The sequence below is a fragment of the Typha latifolia genome, chromosome 10, assembly GCF_019914945.1.
Source record: "Typha latifolia isolate L0001 chromosome 10, TyphaL0001v2, whole genome shotgun sequence".
Classification (NCBI taxonomy): Eukaryota; Viridiplantae; Streptophyta; class Magnoliopsida; order Poales; family Typhaceae; genus Typha; species Typha latifolia.
In genome coordinates this window covers 9887442-9905895 of record NC_133095.1, presented here as the reverse complement: position 1 = coordinate 9905895, position 18454 = coordinate 9887442, and the positions used below count along the sequence as shown (strand labels likewise).

Below are 18454 nucleotides of genomic sequence, written 5' to 3'. Positions count from 1 at the left end.
ATTGAAATTACACTAATTATATCTATTCTTGAAAAATTAAACTAAAAATCTAATTTAGATTAACTAAATAACATAATTAATTTAGACATGTGTTTTGTTAGAGAAGGTAAAACGAAGAGAGGAAAAAAGAGTAGAGAAAAAGAAGAAGAAGAAGAAGAAGAATAAGAGAAGGGAAGGGAGGGAGGCTCACTTAGGCTGTAGCGGCGGCGACGGTGACAGCGGCAGGCCAGCGTTGATAAGAGAAGGGAAAGAGAGCTCGAGAGAGAGGTGATTGAGAGAGAGAGAGGAGGGTAAGAGAGAGAGTTAGAGAGAGTTAGAGAGAGCACTAAAGAGAGAGAAGGTGGTGAGGGGTGTGGCGGTGACGACGGCGACAGCGAGAAGCTGTCGGCGAGGAGAGAAAGAGAGAGGTGATAGAGAGAGAGAAAGAGAGGAGGGTAAGAGACAGAGAGAGAGAGAGAGAGAGTTAGAGAGAGAAGGTGGTGAGGGATGCGGCGGCGACAAACGATAAGTCGTCGGTGAGGAGAGAAAGAGAGAGGTGATAGAGAGAGGTGATAGAGAGAGAGAGAAAGAGAGGAGGGTAAGAGAGAATGAGAGAGTTAGAGAGAGAGAAGGTGGTGAGGGGTGCGGCGGGCGACGACGGCAACGGCGAGAAGCCGTCAACTAGGAGAGAAAGAGAGGGATGATAGAGAGAGAGAAAGAGACGACGGTAAGAGAGAGAGAATGAGAGAGTTTGAGAGAAAAGGTGGTGAGGGGTGCGGCGACGACGACGGCGAGAAGCCGTCGACGAGGAGAGAAAGAGAGAGGTGATAGAGAGAGAGAAAGAGAGGAGGGTAAGAGAGAGAATGAGAGAGTTAGAGAGAGAGAAGGTGGTGAGGAGTGCGGCGGTGACGACGGCAATGGCGAGAAGCCGTCGGCGAGGAGAGAAAGAGAGGGATGATAGAGAGAGAAAGAGAGGAAGGTAAGAGAGAGAGAACGAGAGAGTTAGAGAGAAAAGGTGGTGAGGGGTGCGGTGGCGACGACGGCGACGGCGAGAAGCCGTCGGCGAGGAGAGAAAGAGAGAGGTGATAAATAGAGAGAAAGAGAGGAGGGCAAGAGAGAGTGAGAGAGGGAACGAGCGAGTTAGAGAGAGAGCAATAGAGAGAGACGGTGAGGGGGGTTGCGGCGGCGACGGCAGTGACGGCGGTGGTAGGCCGGCATCGACAAGGGAAGGAGAGAGAGAGAGAGACTGAAAGAAAGGGAGAGAGATTTAGAGGGAGAGAGAGAGAGGCGGTGAAGGAGGGGAAGGGCGGCAATTGCGACGGCGGCGGCAAGGCCCGCCGCAGCCAGCTGGCCCGACCCATAATTTGCATGGCACGAGTTCGTGCCATGCAACAATTTTTTTTATTTCTTTCTTTTATCTCTTTTTTATATTTAATTTATATATTATTATTATTATTGGTTATTAATATTATTATTTTCTTTTCTTTTCTTTTATTTTTATCTGGGTTATTACACTTTGTTTCTTGTTTTAGTGTTTAATTCTAAAAAAATAATAATAATAAGTTTTCTGTATGTTGCATACGAACGCGGGTGGAGTGCATTTGAACGCGCTTGTGAACGACTACATTAGGTTCGCACATCCAAAGAGCGAATTGTGCGTTCGAACGCGCTGCGAACGCCTGCATCGCATTCGCAAATCCAGAGAAGTAAGAAATATGTGCGTTGGAATGCGATCGGGCACGTTCGAACGCTGTCAACAAAAATATACTATTTAGGGTTATTTTGAATTGTTTAGTTAGCCTCTAAAGGTGTGGATGGCAACCATGGAGTCATTATTAAATGAATTGAGTTTTGCCCTTGTCTCCTTCGTCTTCTTCTCTCCTGTTCTCTCGATTCCCGGCGTCGCCGCTTCTAGCCTCCCTCGACCTGCCAATCACCCTAGTCCCTTAGGGGCAGCCCACTCCTCCCCATTCTTCCAATCTATCCATCACTTTGCCCTAACCCTTCCATCACCCATAACCCTTCCACCACCATTTATTCACCGGTGCCACCCTATTAACGCCAATCCACCAACCTCCACCATCAACAAGGATTTCGTGCCTCCATCTATGGATCCTAAGACAGACTTTCCGATATTCGTCCACTAATCGAACAATATCTTAAGATCCCAACATCTGATTCGCCTGAAACTTGATCTATTGGAAAGCTCTTTTCTGGGTTGTAGCATATAAAAATCTCACATCGATCCGACGACGGCATCTTTCGGGATTTATTTCCAAAATTCCATGTCAGATCCTATCCAGATCTGAAATTCGGAATAGATCGAGCCTTCGCCAAAAAGGGGAGATCGTATCAAGCTAGTATCAAAGTAGAGATCATATCACTTTTATAATGACCAAAATACCCTTAGAGAGCCAATTAAAACCCTCTCTTCTTCTCCAATATTAGCTGAGCCCGATTCCCATTATTTTTCTTCCAAAGTCTGCTGCATCCCATCCCCTTCTCTAATCTTTCCAACTCCCCACCTCCCACCTCCACTAATTTTTTTTTCATTCTTCAAGCTTCAACCTCTCACCTCCACACCCTACACAATCAAGCTTCTCTCCCTATCGTTATCATCAATCTCCCACCTTCATGGCATCTTCAAGCTCTCTAACTGGTAGCATTGATAGTCAATGATGGTCGCACCCTTCAACCGAAGTGGTATGCCACTGTGGAATGATCGTTGCACTTCGAACAAGCTTCACTGAGAACAATCCTGGCAAGAGATTCCTTGGATGTGCCCATTTTAAGGTTAAATTTTAGTTCTATAGTTTGATTTTTAAGTTACGTTTTCACCTAAATTTTAAATATGTACAGAGATCAGGTTGTGAATTTTTTTGTTGGATTGATCCTCCTATTTGTCTAAGAGGAAAAGAATTTGCAAAGATTTTATTGAATAGGAATGCTGCTACAAAAGAGAGAAGAAGACATGCTAATTAAGGTAGAAAAGATACAAATGGAGAACAATGAATTATATAATCAGTTGAGGAGACTAAATGAAGATAATCAGAAATTATCATTGAAGATTGCTCACTATCAGAGAAAGGAAAGGAGGATATTTATCATTTACTTGTTTGTAGTAGCTTTTATTTTCTGGGTATGCAATTTGTAAAGCAAATTCTCATTGTAATATGTCAAATATGTAATAGAATGTTGGTACTGGACTATGATGTTGGTATTGTAATATGTATCAAATGTGTAATATGATGTTGGTATTGCAATATGTAATTTTTATTTCTATACAAGCCATCAGGTTACATTGTTTAAAAATGATAAAAGCAATCAAATTATTGGTAACAAACAATGCCAAACAATTACATTCAATCTAAACTACTAATATTCAATCCAAACCAAACTATTCAGATAAATCATCCTAATGAAACCAAACCAAACTATTTAAATTATTGATAACAAACAAGGCCAAACAATTACATTCAATCCAAACTATTAATATTCAATCCAAACCAAACTATTCAGATAAATATATGTCCAGTCTGTCATAAATCCAAACTTGTCATACATTCATTAACATTCAATCCAAACTTGTCATACAATTATCACTAATGGCCAGTTTGTCATACATCCCAGATATATGTCATACATCCAAAGTACCAATATAATACATACAATAGTGCATCCAAAATATATCATCCATCATACAAAGTATATCTAAATTATATTATGCACCATCCAAAATACATTAATAGTATCCAAAATATACATCAAGTATATCATCCAAAATACATCCAACATCACTAATGAGTACCCAAAAATATCATGACTTCAGGATTAGCGCCTACCACGAGCAGACCCCTTTCTAGTAATGCTTGCGGATACCTACGAGTGTTCAATGACAATTGAATTTTATTAGGTACATATGAAGTAAAATTCAGTGTATAAAATAAATTTTGCTTAGCTGTTCTTGGGGCAGAAAATATTGCACTCTGTAATCTTAGGCTCCTTCTTGAATGCTACAAAAAATATAAATTTTCAATTATTTTTTATAAGTAAACAGTAAATTGCTAATGTAAACAAGTACATGTGCTTGGTACAAGTTGCCATGTTCAGCAATTTTCTTTCCTGGTACTACTGCTGGTACTGGTATTGATGCTACTGGAAGTGAGGATGAAGATGCTGCTACTGATGATGATGAAGATACTGCAGGAACTACTGCTGCTAATGATGGAGATGTTGCTGCTAGAACTAAGGCTGTTGCTGATGAAGATGCTGCTGCACTGGTTGGTCTTCCATATGTTCTTGCATTATGCCCAACTTGGTTGCATTTTCTACACTTAATTATGGTGTGGCATCTTCTAATAGTACTTGGATTTTTAGGTTTGTTACTTTCATCCTCTCCTCTTCTCCTCAACTTCTTAGGCCTGCCAGGTGGCCTTCGAATTTTTGGTGGCAATATTTGGTCACAATTGGAATGTCCCCACATAGACTGATCTAGAATAGGACTGGTTACATGGTTGTAGGTTCTAATAAATGTGTCTTTATGATAGTAAGAACTGACATAATCTTCTGGTTGACTTCTATCAAAAAATATAGAAGCCACTGCATGAGAACAAGGAATGCCACTTAAGTCCCATTCTTTACATGTGCACATATGCCCTCGTAGGTCAACAATATAACTCCTAAGAGTTGAAGTATTTGTGACCTCAAATACCTTATTCCCTGAATAAAGCACATGACAATGTCTTGCAAGTGCCTTCTTTTTCTCCAATTTTTATTTTGAATTTTAGCACACAATTTCCCATTAAATTATTTTCCAACTTCAAGAAGATGTTGGAATCTTGACATCAGTTGTCTTCTTATCATCTCCATCATTGTGACAATTGGTTTATCCCTAGTATTCTTAATGAAAACATTGAATGATTCACTACAATTGTTCACAATTCTTGAGCACCTAGCTCTTGTGCTAAACATACTTCTTGCCCCCTAGCTCCTTTTTTATCAGCCAATTCCATGCATCATTGTTTCTATTTTTCAACAACTCCATTTGATGTTCAAAATCTTGGACTATGTAAGCTGATGCTGCTCCCCACATCAAGTCCCTATATTCCTTTCCTTTAAAAATTTTACTAAAATTTGCATACATATGACGCATGCAATATCTATGTTCCATATTAGGCATGAGGTTCTCAAATATTTGGACCAAGCCCTATAACGTAAACATATAATTAACTGGTTCATGCCTAACAGTAAACTATATATATGTAAAAACTAACATGCATGTCTAACAGTAAACTATATACATGTAAAAACTACATACATGCCTCACAGTAAACCTTCAATTCTAAACTTCATGCCTAACAGTAAACTATACACATAAAAACTAACATACATGTAAAAATTGATATAAACTAACCATATAAACAGTAACAGTAAACTATATACATGTAAACTTCATGCCTAACAGTAAACTATATACATGTAGAAACTAACATACATGTAAAAACTAATATTAAACTAACCATAGAAATAGAAAACTAACATCAGCTTAAATAGAAAACAAAAACAATAAACAGTAAACAGTAAACACTAACATAAACTTAAACAAAAAATAAAAATAGTAAATAGTGAATTTATACCTTTTGTTTATCACTAATAAAACACCACCCTTTCTCTTCAGGCCTCCCAATTAGTGAAATAAGATTCTCGAAAAACCAAGTCCAGCTATCTCTACACTTTGCCTCAACGACTGCAACTGCAATAAGAAACATTTGATTGTTTCCATCTCTACCAACTGCATGAATAAGTTGGCTACCATAAGGTCCTTTTAAGTGGCGTGCATCTAGACCTACTATAGGCCTACAACCATCAATGAACCCACTGATTTGTGCAGCATATGATATAAATAAGATAGCCCTATCAACCTTCAACATGGCAGCACTTTGTGGATTCTTTGCTCTTATCATTTCACAATAATCTCTCAATCTCATATATTGCATAGAATGATCTCCTTCAATGACCTTAATATCCTTCCTCTTAGCCTTATATACTTGTTTAGTAGAAACATCCAACATCCAATCCCTTAAAACTGTCCTCTTAATGGACCCAACACTCAATTTTGGGTTATCCACTAATTTATCCAAATATTTGTTTGAAAGCCAAGTACTTGTGACACTATGATTTGTATACACCCTACCACAAGTATGAGGACCTCTCAAATTTTTAATTTGAAAAGTACATGTGTGCCCAATAGGAGATGCATGACATCTAAAACCACAACCCCTCTTACATACCACCATAATTCTTCTTGTTTCATTTTTAATAAACTTAAACTCATAACCTTCTTTAATATGATACTCCCTTAGGAAACTCCTAAACTGAGTGGGTGTGGCAAATTTCATCCCATTTTAAAGGTTAGGTTCTTGTATATCTCTTTCTCCTCTAAATTCCGAAAAGTTAGGCTTGCCACATTTATCATCAGAACCATGCAAGCTACGCATGTCGTCACTGTTGTCATCTTCTTCATTTTCCTCATTACTTGAGCTATCTATCCAAAGGATGTCATCACATTCTGTATCATCAGTGCTTATTCATCATCTTCATCATCTTGATTCACATTCTCTTCATTCCCAGTTGGTTCATTCCCAGCTGGTTCATTTACAGCTGGTTCATTCACAGCTGGTTCATTCATAGCAGTGGCTTGAGTTAATGATTCTTCTTTAGTAAAAGCAATCAATGTTGTAGTAGTTTGACTTAAAAGCTCTTCCATGTTAATAATACTATCCACAAAGTACATATCAATGCTTTGTGAATCTGAAATTGTACTAAACATATGAGGAGCATCTTTATCATGAACTATCTCCACTAAACCCTCATCCAATGATGTCCCTAGCAGCAGATAATATATTCTACAAGTAGGTGGGCAACCAAATTGAACTGCTATATCCATAAATTTAATAACTGACATCTTATCTGGGTCCACAAAAGAATATGATATCTCCCCACCCATGTAGTGTTTTTTGGGATCATGCAGCATCTTACCCCCATAAAATATCCTCAAGTTACGTCTGCAATCAGCTATCTGTCATGCAAAAAATAATAAAATTAACTATCTGAATCACATTACATTACAAGGGACCACATAATATGTGGAAAAATATCTTGTCTACCAAAGAGGAGCAGAAATTAAAGCTTTAATATACCATGGGACCCATTTCTACAATTATGAATAAAGACGATTGTCAGTTGACATTATAATTAAGGGCAAGGGACCACAATGGTAGGGTTTGGGCAACAGATCCCTAACACCAATTTATAATTACACACATGCGCACAGTTGGGGGCCATGATAAAAAAAATTCATGCCCTAGAAAGAATATAAAATAAATTAAGGGTTTCGAGCGAGGCAATATCTTACTTAACACCCTTTATCGTCTATTCTCCTTTATATCCTCTAAAAATAGTTGAGAGCAGCTGCTTTGGGTGGAGATATGCGTGGAGTAGTGGAGATATGCTCGGAATAGTGGAAACGAGAGATGAGTAAAGCTTGGGGTAGGGATGTGCTCGGGATAGAGAGAGGAGAGAGAGAAAGAGATGAAGAGAGAAGAGGAGGACAGCTGAGGGTAGGGATGTTGCTCGGAGTAGTGGAGACTAGAGAAGAGGACCGCTCGGGATGAGGATGTGCTCGGGATAGAGAGAGGAGAGAGGTGCGTAGAGTGTGCTCGGGATGGTCAAGTATCAAGACTTAATAATCTCAACATCACAACTTAGATCTCTATCTCAACCAATTAATATTCTACTCATAAATATCGATTACTAGCGTAATTCTAAAATAAACCGACAACTACTATACTTGGTGGTTTGCCAGATCATCCTTAAACCTAAGCTCTAATACCACCTAAATTGTAACGCCCCTGCCCGGCATAGGCACGTGCACGCCCACGTGCCCACATGGCACACACGACAGGTTAGGCGGGGTCCGTCATACACAGATACTCCTGTGCACATATAATCATGACATCATCAAATAAAATCTGCTAACCGATCCATGATCACATAATTCATCACCAAATAAATCATACTATTAACCAAATAAATATGTTAACATAAGAATATCCAAGTCCATAATAATATACACTAGACCACTACATAATCTGGTAGGACCCACACAGGCCACAACAAACCATTAAGATACAACTAAAACAACTAATACTATAGTACACTATTATTCGACCTGTATTATATAAATCATCGTCTAATATAAAAGAGTACAAATATCAAATATTGGTAAAACTCAATTTTATATAAACTATTATCTATACCATCTCGTATCTATAGCTCACCTCATCATCGCTCTAAAATATTTTTTTAAGATATCTCAAGTCGTTATCACGTACCACATATCTGAGAGGGTTAGAAAAGAAATAAAAAGAGAGTCATAAGCAACATGCTTAGTGAATAGACCTTACCTCGAATTAGTGATGCCAAATAGAGAGTAAATCATGTACTAGATAATATGAATCAAAAAGAGCATCATGTCATGAATGAGTATATGAATGTTCCTCAATAATACATAAATAAAAAATAGATAACATGTCATGTCATAACTAATAAAATATATAATTCTCGATAATGTATAAATAAATCTCCATGTCATACTATCATCATAACTTTCTCTTAAATATGACACATGATGCATGCCGACCATGACCATACTATGATATCAAATGCAACCATATATGATGTATATTGACCACTCGATAATCAAGTAATTAGATGATAATAAAATCATATGCATTTCTTAATATCTCAATCATCAATGTCATCTCTATATGTCATCATCATACTAGACCACTATGCATAGTCAACACCTAGTACCCGGTCTCAACATCATGTTCGAAGGCTCAGAGCATACTCCGCCACCTATAAGAGTATCTCAAATATAACCATACCCCGCCACCCGCAAGGGTATCAACATCCATCCAGACCGGGCACCCTTTTAGCTGATAAAAACCTCATGAAGATAACTCGCCACATATGCCCTGGTGAACGACATATGTCTAAATGTCTGCTGCTCACACGGACTAACGACCTCGGACGTAAGACCATTAAGATCGCGACCATGTTGAGTGATCAATCATCTCTAGGCACACCCTAACCCTCACGCCCACTCGGATATCCTCACGCTTTCTATCAGCTATCACATCAATCATATTTCATGCTTTCCCCTCTAAATGCCAGATCATATGCATATATCTAGTACGATAACAAGTCACTACATAACAGAAATTTAGGTAGAATAGGAATCAAGAGAAAAATAATACAATGTAGTCTCCAACTATGCAGTCAACACATGCATACTCATGCTACAGATCAACTGGACATAACCTTAGAATAGTATAATCATCTCTCACCATCTCTATTAATCATCATCATACTCATATCCAAGGTCAACCTAATTATATGCATGATAAAAATATGCTAGACTATAATCATCTCTAGATAAAGTCATATAATAATGTTGGAGGTCAAAACATGTATATACATAATATATATAATATAACATAATTTGAGAAAGACGTCTAGGGAATATGACTACTCACCTCTGATCAGAAAATCCAACATACATATCCCTCACATCCATCAATCAACCGTCACACATCATTAGCAAGATCCAAAGGGTCTCAAATAGGGGGTTCGGGATCTGAAAATATTTAAGTAACATAAAGTTAGTTGTTTATCCGATTATAATCTGTTCGAGTAAAATATGATATTTTATTAGGTTTAAAATTGATTAGATTCATAGGATAAGTTCAATTGTGATAATATTAATATGCTATTACCATAATTTATATTTATTTACTAAAAATCTTAGTTTGTTAATTATATAATAAGTAATAAGTAAATAGTAATTTATCTCCTTTTTGTAAATAACAAAGACGACTATATATAAAAATAATATTATTAATACTTATTTTGTAATACCTACTTTTATTTAATTAATCATAAGTTATACGCAAAATAGTCATTATCCTATTATACTAAAATAATATGCAAGTCCAGTATTCCATTTTATACAAACTATTAGACAATAATAATATATTTAAAATAGCTATAAAATATAAATTTAAATGTAAGATTATTATGAATGAGACTACATATATTAATCTAATAAATGATAACTAAACTATAAATAAATTTATAGGCCATGTTTATAATTAAAATTAATAAATTATTATACTAAAAATATTAGTAAAATTATATTAGTGAGTGTAAATTATCAAAATAATCAATTATCTAAATAGACTAATTTACCTAACATTAGAAAATAATTATATATGTATATATAAAATATAATCCTCTTTGCTACAGTGCTGGGCTCGGCCCAGCACTGTTGCAACAAGAGGAGGGGAGGGACCGAGAATGGAGAAAAAGAAGAAAGGAAGAAGAAAAGAAAGAAAGAAAGAAAAGAAGGAAGAAGAAGAAGAGAAGAGGAAGAGGAGGGGAGGGAGGTGCGGACCCGGGCTGGCGGGGAGGGCACCAGCTGCTGCTGGCCAACTAGCGGCCGGCCTCTTACCGGCGGCTCAGCTTCGATAAGCCCAAGCTCGGGTGTGTGTGTGTGTGTGTGTGTGTGTGTGTGTGTGTGTGTGTGTGAGAGAGAGAGAGAGAGAGAGAGAGATAGAGAGAGAGAGAGAGGAGCTCATCGATGCTTGTGGAGGTGGCGGCGGTGGTTTCCAAGGATGGCGATGACAGTGGTAACAGTGGGAGAGAGAGAGAGAGAGAGAGTTTGAGAGAGAGAGTGAGTGAGTGAGTGAGTGAGTGAGTGAGAGAGAAATATAAAGGGGGAGAGAGAGGCAATGGGGACGCCGACGCTGTGGCTGCGGCGCCGACAGGCCCACCGGAGCTAGCTGGCCCGGCCTGGTTGGTCGGGCCAGCGGCTGGGAGTGCATGGCACCCCCAGCCCGCGCAATGTGGCCGGCCTCGTACCATGCAAAAATGTGTTTTTTTTAAAAGTTGGGTCGTTACATTTGGCATTAGCATATTTTGCCCCTACTCAACATAAAAACATATTGTAAAGACAGTGAACTAAGTCTTGCCGATGTTGAGTCATCTCAAGTTAAATTTTTTATAATTTATGTCCAACCAGGTGCACTTATCTCTTTATTCAATTTCTTAACATATGCCAGACGTCCAGAGGTCTCTTGACATTTTGGGATCTTAAAAAACCTCAAACATCTTTAACCGACTCAAAATAACTCTCATATTAGAGGGAAAAAAAAAGTGTAACACTCTCATTTTTGCCACAATAAACACATCTAAGATTCCCAACCGAATTTCTTTTAATCAGATTATCCTTAGTTAGATTTTGTTATTATAAGCCAGCCAAAGGACTTAACACTTTTAGAGGTATTAGTAACTTCTATTACCCCGATATTATCCTAACAATTATATCTTCGTAATTACTAAAGAGTGAAGAGATTTAATAGTAAAACTACTAGTGCAAACCTTCATGTATACTTATCTCTTGTATTGCTATTAATTTGACCAGAAACATATAGTAGTTGAAATAGCTACTGCTCAATACTCCGGAAGTCTTCAGACATACACCTTCTTTGAAACTCAATTGTCAGCCCCTACCACTCTAATTTTCAGCCACCGAAATATTAAGATCCCACACAAACAAAGGATTGTGCGAGTTCTTAAAATTTCTACAAAAATGCAAGATAAGAAAATAGTTGACTATATCCAAATACACCATAAAATGGAGTCACGAAAAGAAAAAAAATGATATCTAGAGGATATTTATTGAAGCATGTTATATGCTAACCAAACAGAATATGAGCCTAGTATGGTCATATCTTATGTGGTCAATATATACAAAGATAAGAAAATTATGAAAATAAATAACTCCAACAATAATACATATAAGTTATTATGATTCAAAATATCCTATTTGATAAGAATACATGAATAAAGATGTCAAATATTATTTTTACCTTATATATATGTGAAGCACAAAAGGAACTACAAGATACTTTTATTATGACCGTCTCAAGCAAAATTAGGCTTTGTATCACCATTTTAGAAGTTATGAAATATTATGCCTTTAATAACTCATTTTATAGTATTTGACTGACTACTTAAGTATTGGGTAAATTTGATAAGGAGGTGGTACGATGCATCTAAGTTTGTAATTATGATAGAAAAAGAAAAGGGTGATGATGTTGCAATCATAAAAATAATCATTGTTATGTATGGAGGAATCTTAGTCTTTGATCGATGTCGTAATATCATCTAGGTGGTCAACACAAATAGTAATATATTACGTCTAAAGAAGTCGAAGATAAACTACATGAGAAGTTAGAGGAACAAAGAGAGAGAGCACTTTCTAGTTTGAAAGCATGCAGTACATGGAGATAAGTTAGATAGTGCTTTGTCTAAATATCCAAGGAATGTCACTAGTCCAAATATAGGCACCACAAAGTGCATTACAACATAACAGAAGAGAATCAAGATGAAGAAGAAGAGATAGATGCTAGGCCAAAATAATAACTAAGAAGATTAAGATGACAACGTACGCCAAATCTGAGGTACTATGCTAATGCAACATTAATCAAATAGAATAATATTAAGGAGTGCCTAAGCATGAAATAAAAAAAGATGATGTAAGAAGAAATATTTGCACTGAAAGAGCATCTGACATAAGATTATAGTATCAAAGCTGAAGAAATATCAAACCCATATTTTGCTGATGAGTTGGTAATGGAGTGATCTCACTTTAATCAAATTTAAAGAAAATATCATAAGAGAAAAAAAAAAGTATATTTAGAAGTATTAAAATATAGACTGATCACTACATATTGGGATACCACAAGATCCAAATGTGTTGTGTTAAATGTTATTTTCAACTATGAAAAAATAAAAATTATGTGGCTCTACCATATGCATATAGATATGGTCTATATCTTAGAAGTATTAGTTTACTTAATCTTTTTAATGAAATAACTGTTGGTAATTTCATGTATTTGACATGAATTTTTATTAATTTTGAGCTAAGTTTTAAATAGGAGGCCCACATATTATTAATGATAGTTTAATGGTGGAATTAATTTAGCTCAAAGTGTACTTTATTGTCAAATATTTACTTAGTCAAATTAATGAAGAGAAGTGAATGAAAATTAACTCACTAGCTCATAAACTTATATATATTATAAAAAATTAAGATGCACATAGAAAAATAATAATTATACTTAGGTCTCTTTAAGCTATGAGCTAGTAAGACCTCTTGAACTAAGAAATTCACATAAATCCATCAGATCAAGTTGTCTATGTGGCAATTTTTTTTTTAATTCACAGTGTCTATGCGTTAATAGCTCGGAAGCTGAGTGTAATTAACTAATTTAAAAAACAATTTAATTATATTTAAATTTTTTAATTAATAATAATAGGTTATAATATGCATCGCGTATATAAATTATATACATTTTATTATAGCAAAATATGCATTGACTTAAAAAAAAAAACTATATACACTCACTTTTCAATCTTAATCTTGGAAATTACAAAAATAATTACAATAAAATTGCAGAAGCATCCAGTCAAGTAGTAGATGTCTTTCACTCACGCGCGTCTCACGTGGTCCAATTCTATCCCTTTCTCCTCTCTCTTCAGTCTTCCCTCCTCCTATCCAATTTTGTTTCCCAAAATCCCTCGGCCAAATCGTACGCCAAAAGCCCCCCGACTTGAAACACAACACTAGAAGAAACAGAGAAGAAAAGAGAAGCACTTCTCGAGCTTCCTCCACCTCTCCTCCATGACCGGGCTGAGCTTGTTATCTCCTCCTTCCTCCTCCTTTCTCGGAGTCTCCTCCGACACCCATTTCCTCGCCGGCCGACCCCTCAGCACCTCTCTCCTCCGCCGCGCAGGTATGGTATCCCTTCGTAATGACCGCCTACCGTTCTCTTCTTCCCTTTCTTTGAATCAGGTCTAAAGAAGTAATTTTTTTATTCGTTTACTTAAGGGAAAGAAATCGTACAAAAGCGATGCGTCATTGTGTCAAGTAAATTATCAGCATTGGAGGAGGCCATTCGAATAAAGAGGTACGGGTTTGTAGTATGGATTTCCATGTTACAGGGAAGTAATTTTTTGTACATAGAAATGTTGCAGAAAAAGAAGAAGAGTTGCTTTATCTTTCTTTTTGTGTGTGTGTGTGTGTGTGTTATACATGTATAGTTTGAGGATTAGCTCTCTATGGTGGAAAATATTGAGTTTCCTTTGTGATCTATTCCACGCGCACCTTTCCATAAATTAGAAATTTTTTTTATCTTGATGCATATACACAACTATGCATGTTCGTATTTGCATATCTTATGTGTTTGCATGTTGATATATGCACTTGAACACAATAATCACGATCCGTGTTACATTTTTTTTAATTTTCTCTTCCTTTTCTATCATTTTCTCCTTTTCGGCAATTTTTTTTAACAGCAGCTAACCCCCTAGCAGTTAGCTTTTGATTCATTTGATTAACACGAAAGGCCCTAAATGGGATTTGGAGATGGAAATGTGAACTAATCAAATGATCTTCAATATACTCCAATGTATTGCATTATTGGAATGAGCTTCCAGTACAACCAATGAAGCAGATACCTCTAATCCTTTTAAATTTTGTTTTCACTGCGGTACACGCCAACTTCTATGGTTGATGACAAGTTCATGGCTGGTTCGGAAAACTTAAGACCTGTGGAATAATATGAGATAATTTTTTATTTTTTTTGATAGCCCTAGCTTGGATGGAGCAACGATAACAATAAAAAGAAGTTGCTAAGCCAACTATCTGGAGTTAGCTCTATAGATCATTCTCTTCCATTCGGATTTATATATTGTTAGGTACTTTGCTAAATTTACTTCTATCATCTCTTTCCTTTTTTGCTTCCTCCCCATGTTTTTGACCTTCCCCTCCTTCTCAAGGCACCTCATATTCAATAAATTTATTCCTTTGTGTTGGTGCATTGTGCAGTCCATGCTGTACATGTCCAGACCAAATTTAATCTGATCCGCATAAGTAATTTTATAGAAGCTAGACCTAATTTGTGTTGGATACACTTCTTTATTACTATATCTATTAGCCCTACTCATTCATCTCAACATCCTCTTATTGGCTATAGCTGCTACACAGCTTTTGCATATGTTATTTCCTGATTCCCAACATTGTGATCCCAAAGCATGGCTGGTCTTACAGTTATATTACGCATCAAAAGTTCCAAGGATGCTGTTCTCTAATAAGTATGGCTATTAGAGTGATAAATCAAAACTTTTGCTCCTCAATAGAGATCTGGCATGCAATCCCCTTGTTGATATGCCCTTTATATCTCATACTGCTGCTCAAAAAATGCAAAATTATGGTAGAATTCTGGTATATTGTATCAAAAACTTGAAATGATCTTAATACTCTTTCCTGCATTTTGGACCTCAGTCTCCATTTATAAAAGACCCTAGAGCATGATTAAAGTTTCACTTGAGATGGACAATCTCAGTTGAAACTTAAAATTTATGCCGAGAATAATTATACAAGTATGAAACCAACAAGATCAAGGATTGCTGTATTGAAGACACGTGGCATGCAAGCTCGACACATTGGCATGCTTCTAATATATTTTTTTGTAGGATCTTTTATCCCTAAAAGAGCCTTTTAATATATATATTTTGTTTGAATATATGTAGTAAAGCAAGATTTCCAATATCGAAATTAGGATCGGGATTAGCCGTCCAGAATAACGATACGTATTAACCGCTCGTATCGGGTTGGACTATTTCTTAATTACATAAAATTCTAAATATTATTTACAAATGCAAAATTTTTTTAAAAAATTTAAAAAAAATGAAAGAAAATAAAAATTACTCACATATAAAACCTAAAAACTTAAAAAATGTGTTAACTTACTCAGAATTCAAAATTTTGATGAATACCGGGCTGGGTATCATAAATTTTTATGGTCTTTATATCATAATCACCATAAGTTTGTAAATAATGATACCTATGACCTGGTGCTCAAAAAAGTGATTCTATCATACTAGTCATATTGTATGGATTTTATTATGTGACTTGTGTCTGAGGGAGATAATATTCACCATATGGATTTTGTGTCTAAGGGTACTGAGGATGATAACCAACATATGGATCTTGTGATGGCTCTAAACAATAAATACTTGATGCACCATGGTCATAGGAAGCAATATTCTTATGACAATGTTGCTAATATGTATGTATATCCTTAGTTCCTTTATCTTCAATTCTTATGCCTTTTTAATTTTCCTTAGCAAATGTAAATTGGACGATCTCACCGCCAGGTGTATTATTAGGTTATTATTGGTATTAGTAGGTGTACTGTCTCTCGCTATCGAATTACTTATACCAGCATCTGCCCTTGTTGTGGTCTCTTCTAATCTCTTATCTAACTATGGGTTATCTCTATCATCAAATAATATATTCTTACTTCTCTAATCTATGGAGTCAAGGAGTATAATTTAAATCAATTAATTGTTCATTTTCTACATTCCTTTTTATATTTCTCTCTTTCAATCTCATATTATAATGACAGAAAACTAACTTTTTCGATCTTTCCATTGTCAATTGGTTGCATGTTTTGGTGTGGATTAAAAAGAAAGTAGTTTCTTTCGCACTGTGATGAGGACATAGTTTGACATAAAATTTTGTTTGTTATTAGTGTCAAATTTGGTGCTTCTTCCTATTCATAAATAGACCACTATTCAGCTGGAGCATTATAAGATATAGTTACAACAACTTTAGTACTGAATTAAATTTTTAGGTATCAATGCTCTTCAAAGTTTTACTCAAAGTTTTATATTGAAGTTTTATATTCTTTATTTTGATAGATCACTCATGTGATGTAAATATCCGCGTAGTATCATCCTTGTAGCACATGATATTCTTCAATGCTAAAAATGAGTGGCAAATCTAGTAATGCCGGGTCTGATGATCTCCCTACCACTAGTTATTTGCTTAAGTAAATTAAAAACCTAACCATAGGTGTATATAAAATTTGTCAATCTCTAACCTTCATGTATACCATGTCAATTTCCGATTCTTTTGCAATATTCTTTAAAATGAGATCAATACAATGCGTAGCACATGACATTCAATATAAATAAAATTTTTCTATCATAAGAAAAATTCTAGCAGCTTTATAATTGGTCTCGTTATCAGTAATCACTTCGACTATTTTTTTTTTATATATTTCTTGTACCACCTCATCCATCAACTGACAAATATAATATGCACTTTTGAAATGAGCAGTAACATCTATAAACTTAAGAAATATTGTCCTATTAAATTTAATTATATTGCTTTTGTTTTGTGTACTACACCATTCACACATTAGTGTACAACTAAATTTATTCTAATACCATTTAAATATTTTAATGTAAGTACGAAGCTTATTTACCTCTGAGTCAAGATATTTAGTAGCAATATCATTTGAACTATGAGATAAAATACCAAATCCTACTAATTGTATAGCATTCACTATAGTGTGATAATAAAGATTATCAGCTATATTGGAATGAATATAATTGTAGAAGAAAAATTTAGAGATAGCCTTACCAATATGTTTCTTTACATTTTTAATTTTTTTTAGAGCGATCTTGATAGAAGGCTATGTACGATCCTTTTTTCTGAAGATATATATCCATTGGTCTAATATTTTTAGACTTTGCTGTAACACCAGTAGTCCTAGGAGTAAAACTGTTGCTCCCATATTTTCTTTCTTTTTGTATATGAATTGTTCTAGATTACTAAAAGTTACAACCACTGCTTCTTCTCATTTCTTCCTCTCTATGCATACTTCTATTCTCTTTCATTACCTTTTTTATCTGTCTCTCATCGTCAGTCTCCCCAGTTCTGCTTACTGCTATCATTATCAATGTGTACAGGATTATGCATCAATTCTTCACGAATCATTGATTCTCTTTGTTGTGTAGATTGTTTGTCATTTTTGTCAATTAGATGAGCACTTGACAGCGGACCAGGCCGATCACCTGAGAAGGGGAGAAGTCGCCGGTGACAAAGATGGAGATGTCACCGGCAGTCACACCGATAGTGGACCAGGTCGATCACCTGAGAAGGGGAGAAGTCATTGACGATAAAGATTCTTCTCTTCATGGTCGACGGCCATGGAGGTTTCTTCTACGGTGGTCTGAGCCATGAAAGCTCCTACTAAAGGCATCCATGGCACAAGGCCAACAACGTGGAGCTCTTGAGCACGAGTGACGACCCAAAGTTGCCAGTTGGCCCGATTTGACAACGAAGCTGCTACACCCAAAAATTTGGTAATTTTATTTTAACCTATTTAACTTTAAATTAATAAGAAGGATGGGAGAGGAGGGTTGATCGGTAAGTCTTAGGTGGTCACTGATTGCTCAAGCACTTCGATTCGATGGTGGGTGCTCCGACGGGAAG

General features: G+C 36.0%; 1 protein-coding gene and 1 long non-coding RNA gene across 2 annotated transcripts in view; one reads left to right on the top strand and one right to left on the bottom strand.

The window, feature by feature from the left end:
- Positions 1–5694: 5694 nt before the first annotated feature.
- LOC140796650 (uncharacterized) lies at positions 5695–7650 on the bottom strand. The gene is made up of 3 exons (XR_012110497.1): positions 7394–7650; positions 7018–7057; positions 5695–5770 (listed from the first exon to the last, which is right to left on the bottom strand). It is a non-coding gene; the product is annotated as an uncharacterized lncRNA (long non-coding RNA).
- Positions 7651–13623: 5973 nt separating this feature from the next.
- Positions 13624–18454, top strand: part of LOC140796641 (methionine aminopeptidase 1B, chloroplastic-like) — a 29991-nt gene continuing 25160 nt past the window's right edge. The window contains exons 1-2 of the mRNA XM_073149714.1: positions 13624–13901; positions 13997–14075. Of these exons, the coding sequence (XP_073005815.1) occupies positions 13790–13901; positions 13997–14075 (191 nt within the window). The 5' untranslated portion in view covers positions 13624–13789. The remainder of the gene's footprint in view (positions 13902–13996; positions 14076–18454) is intronic.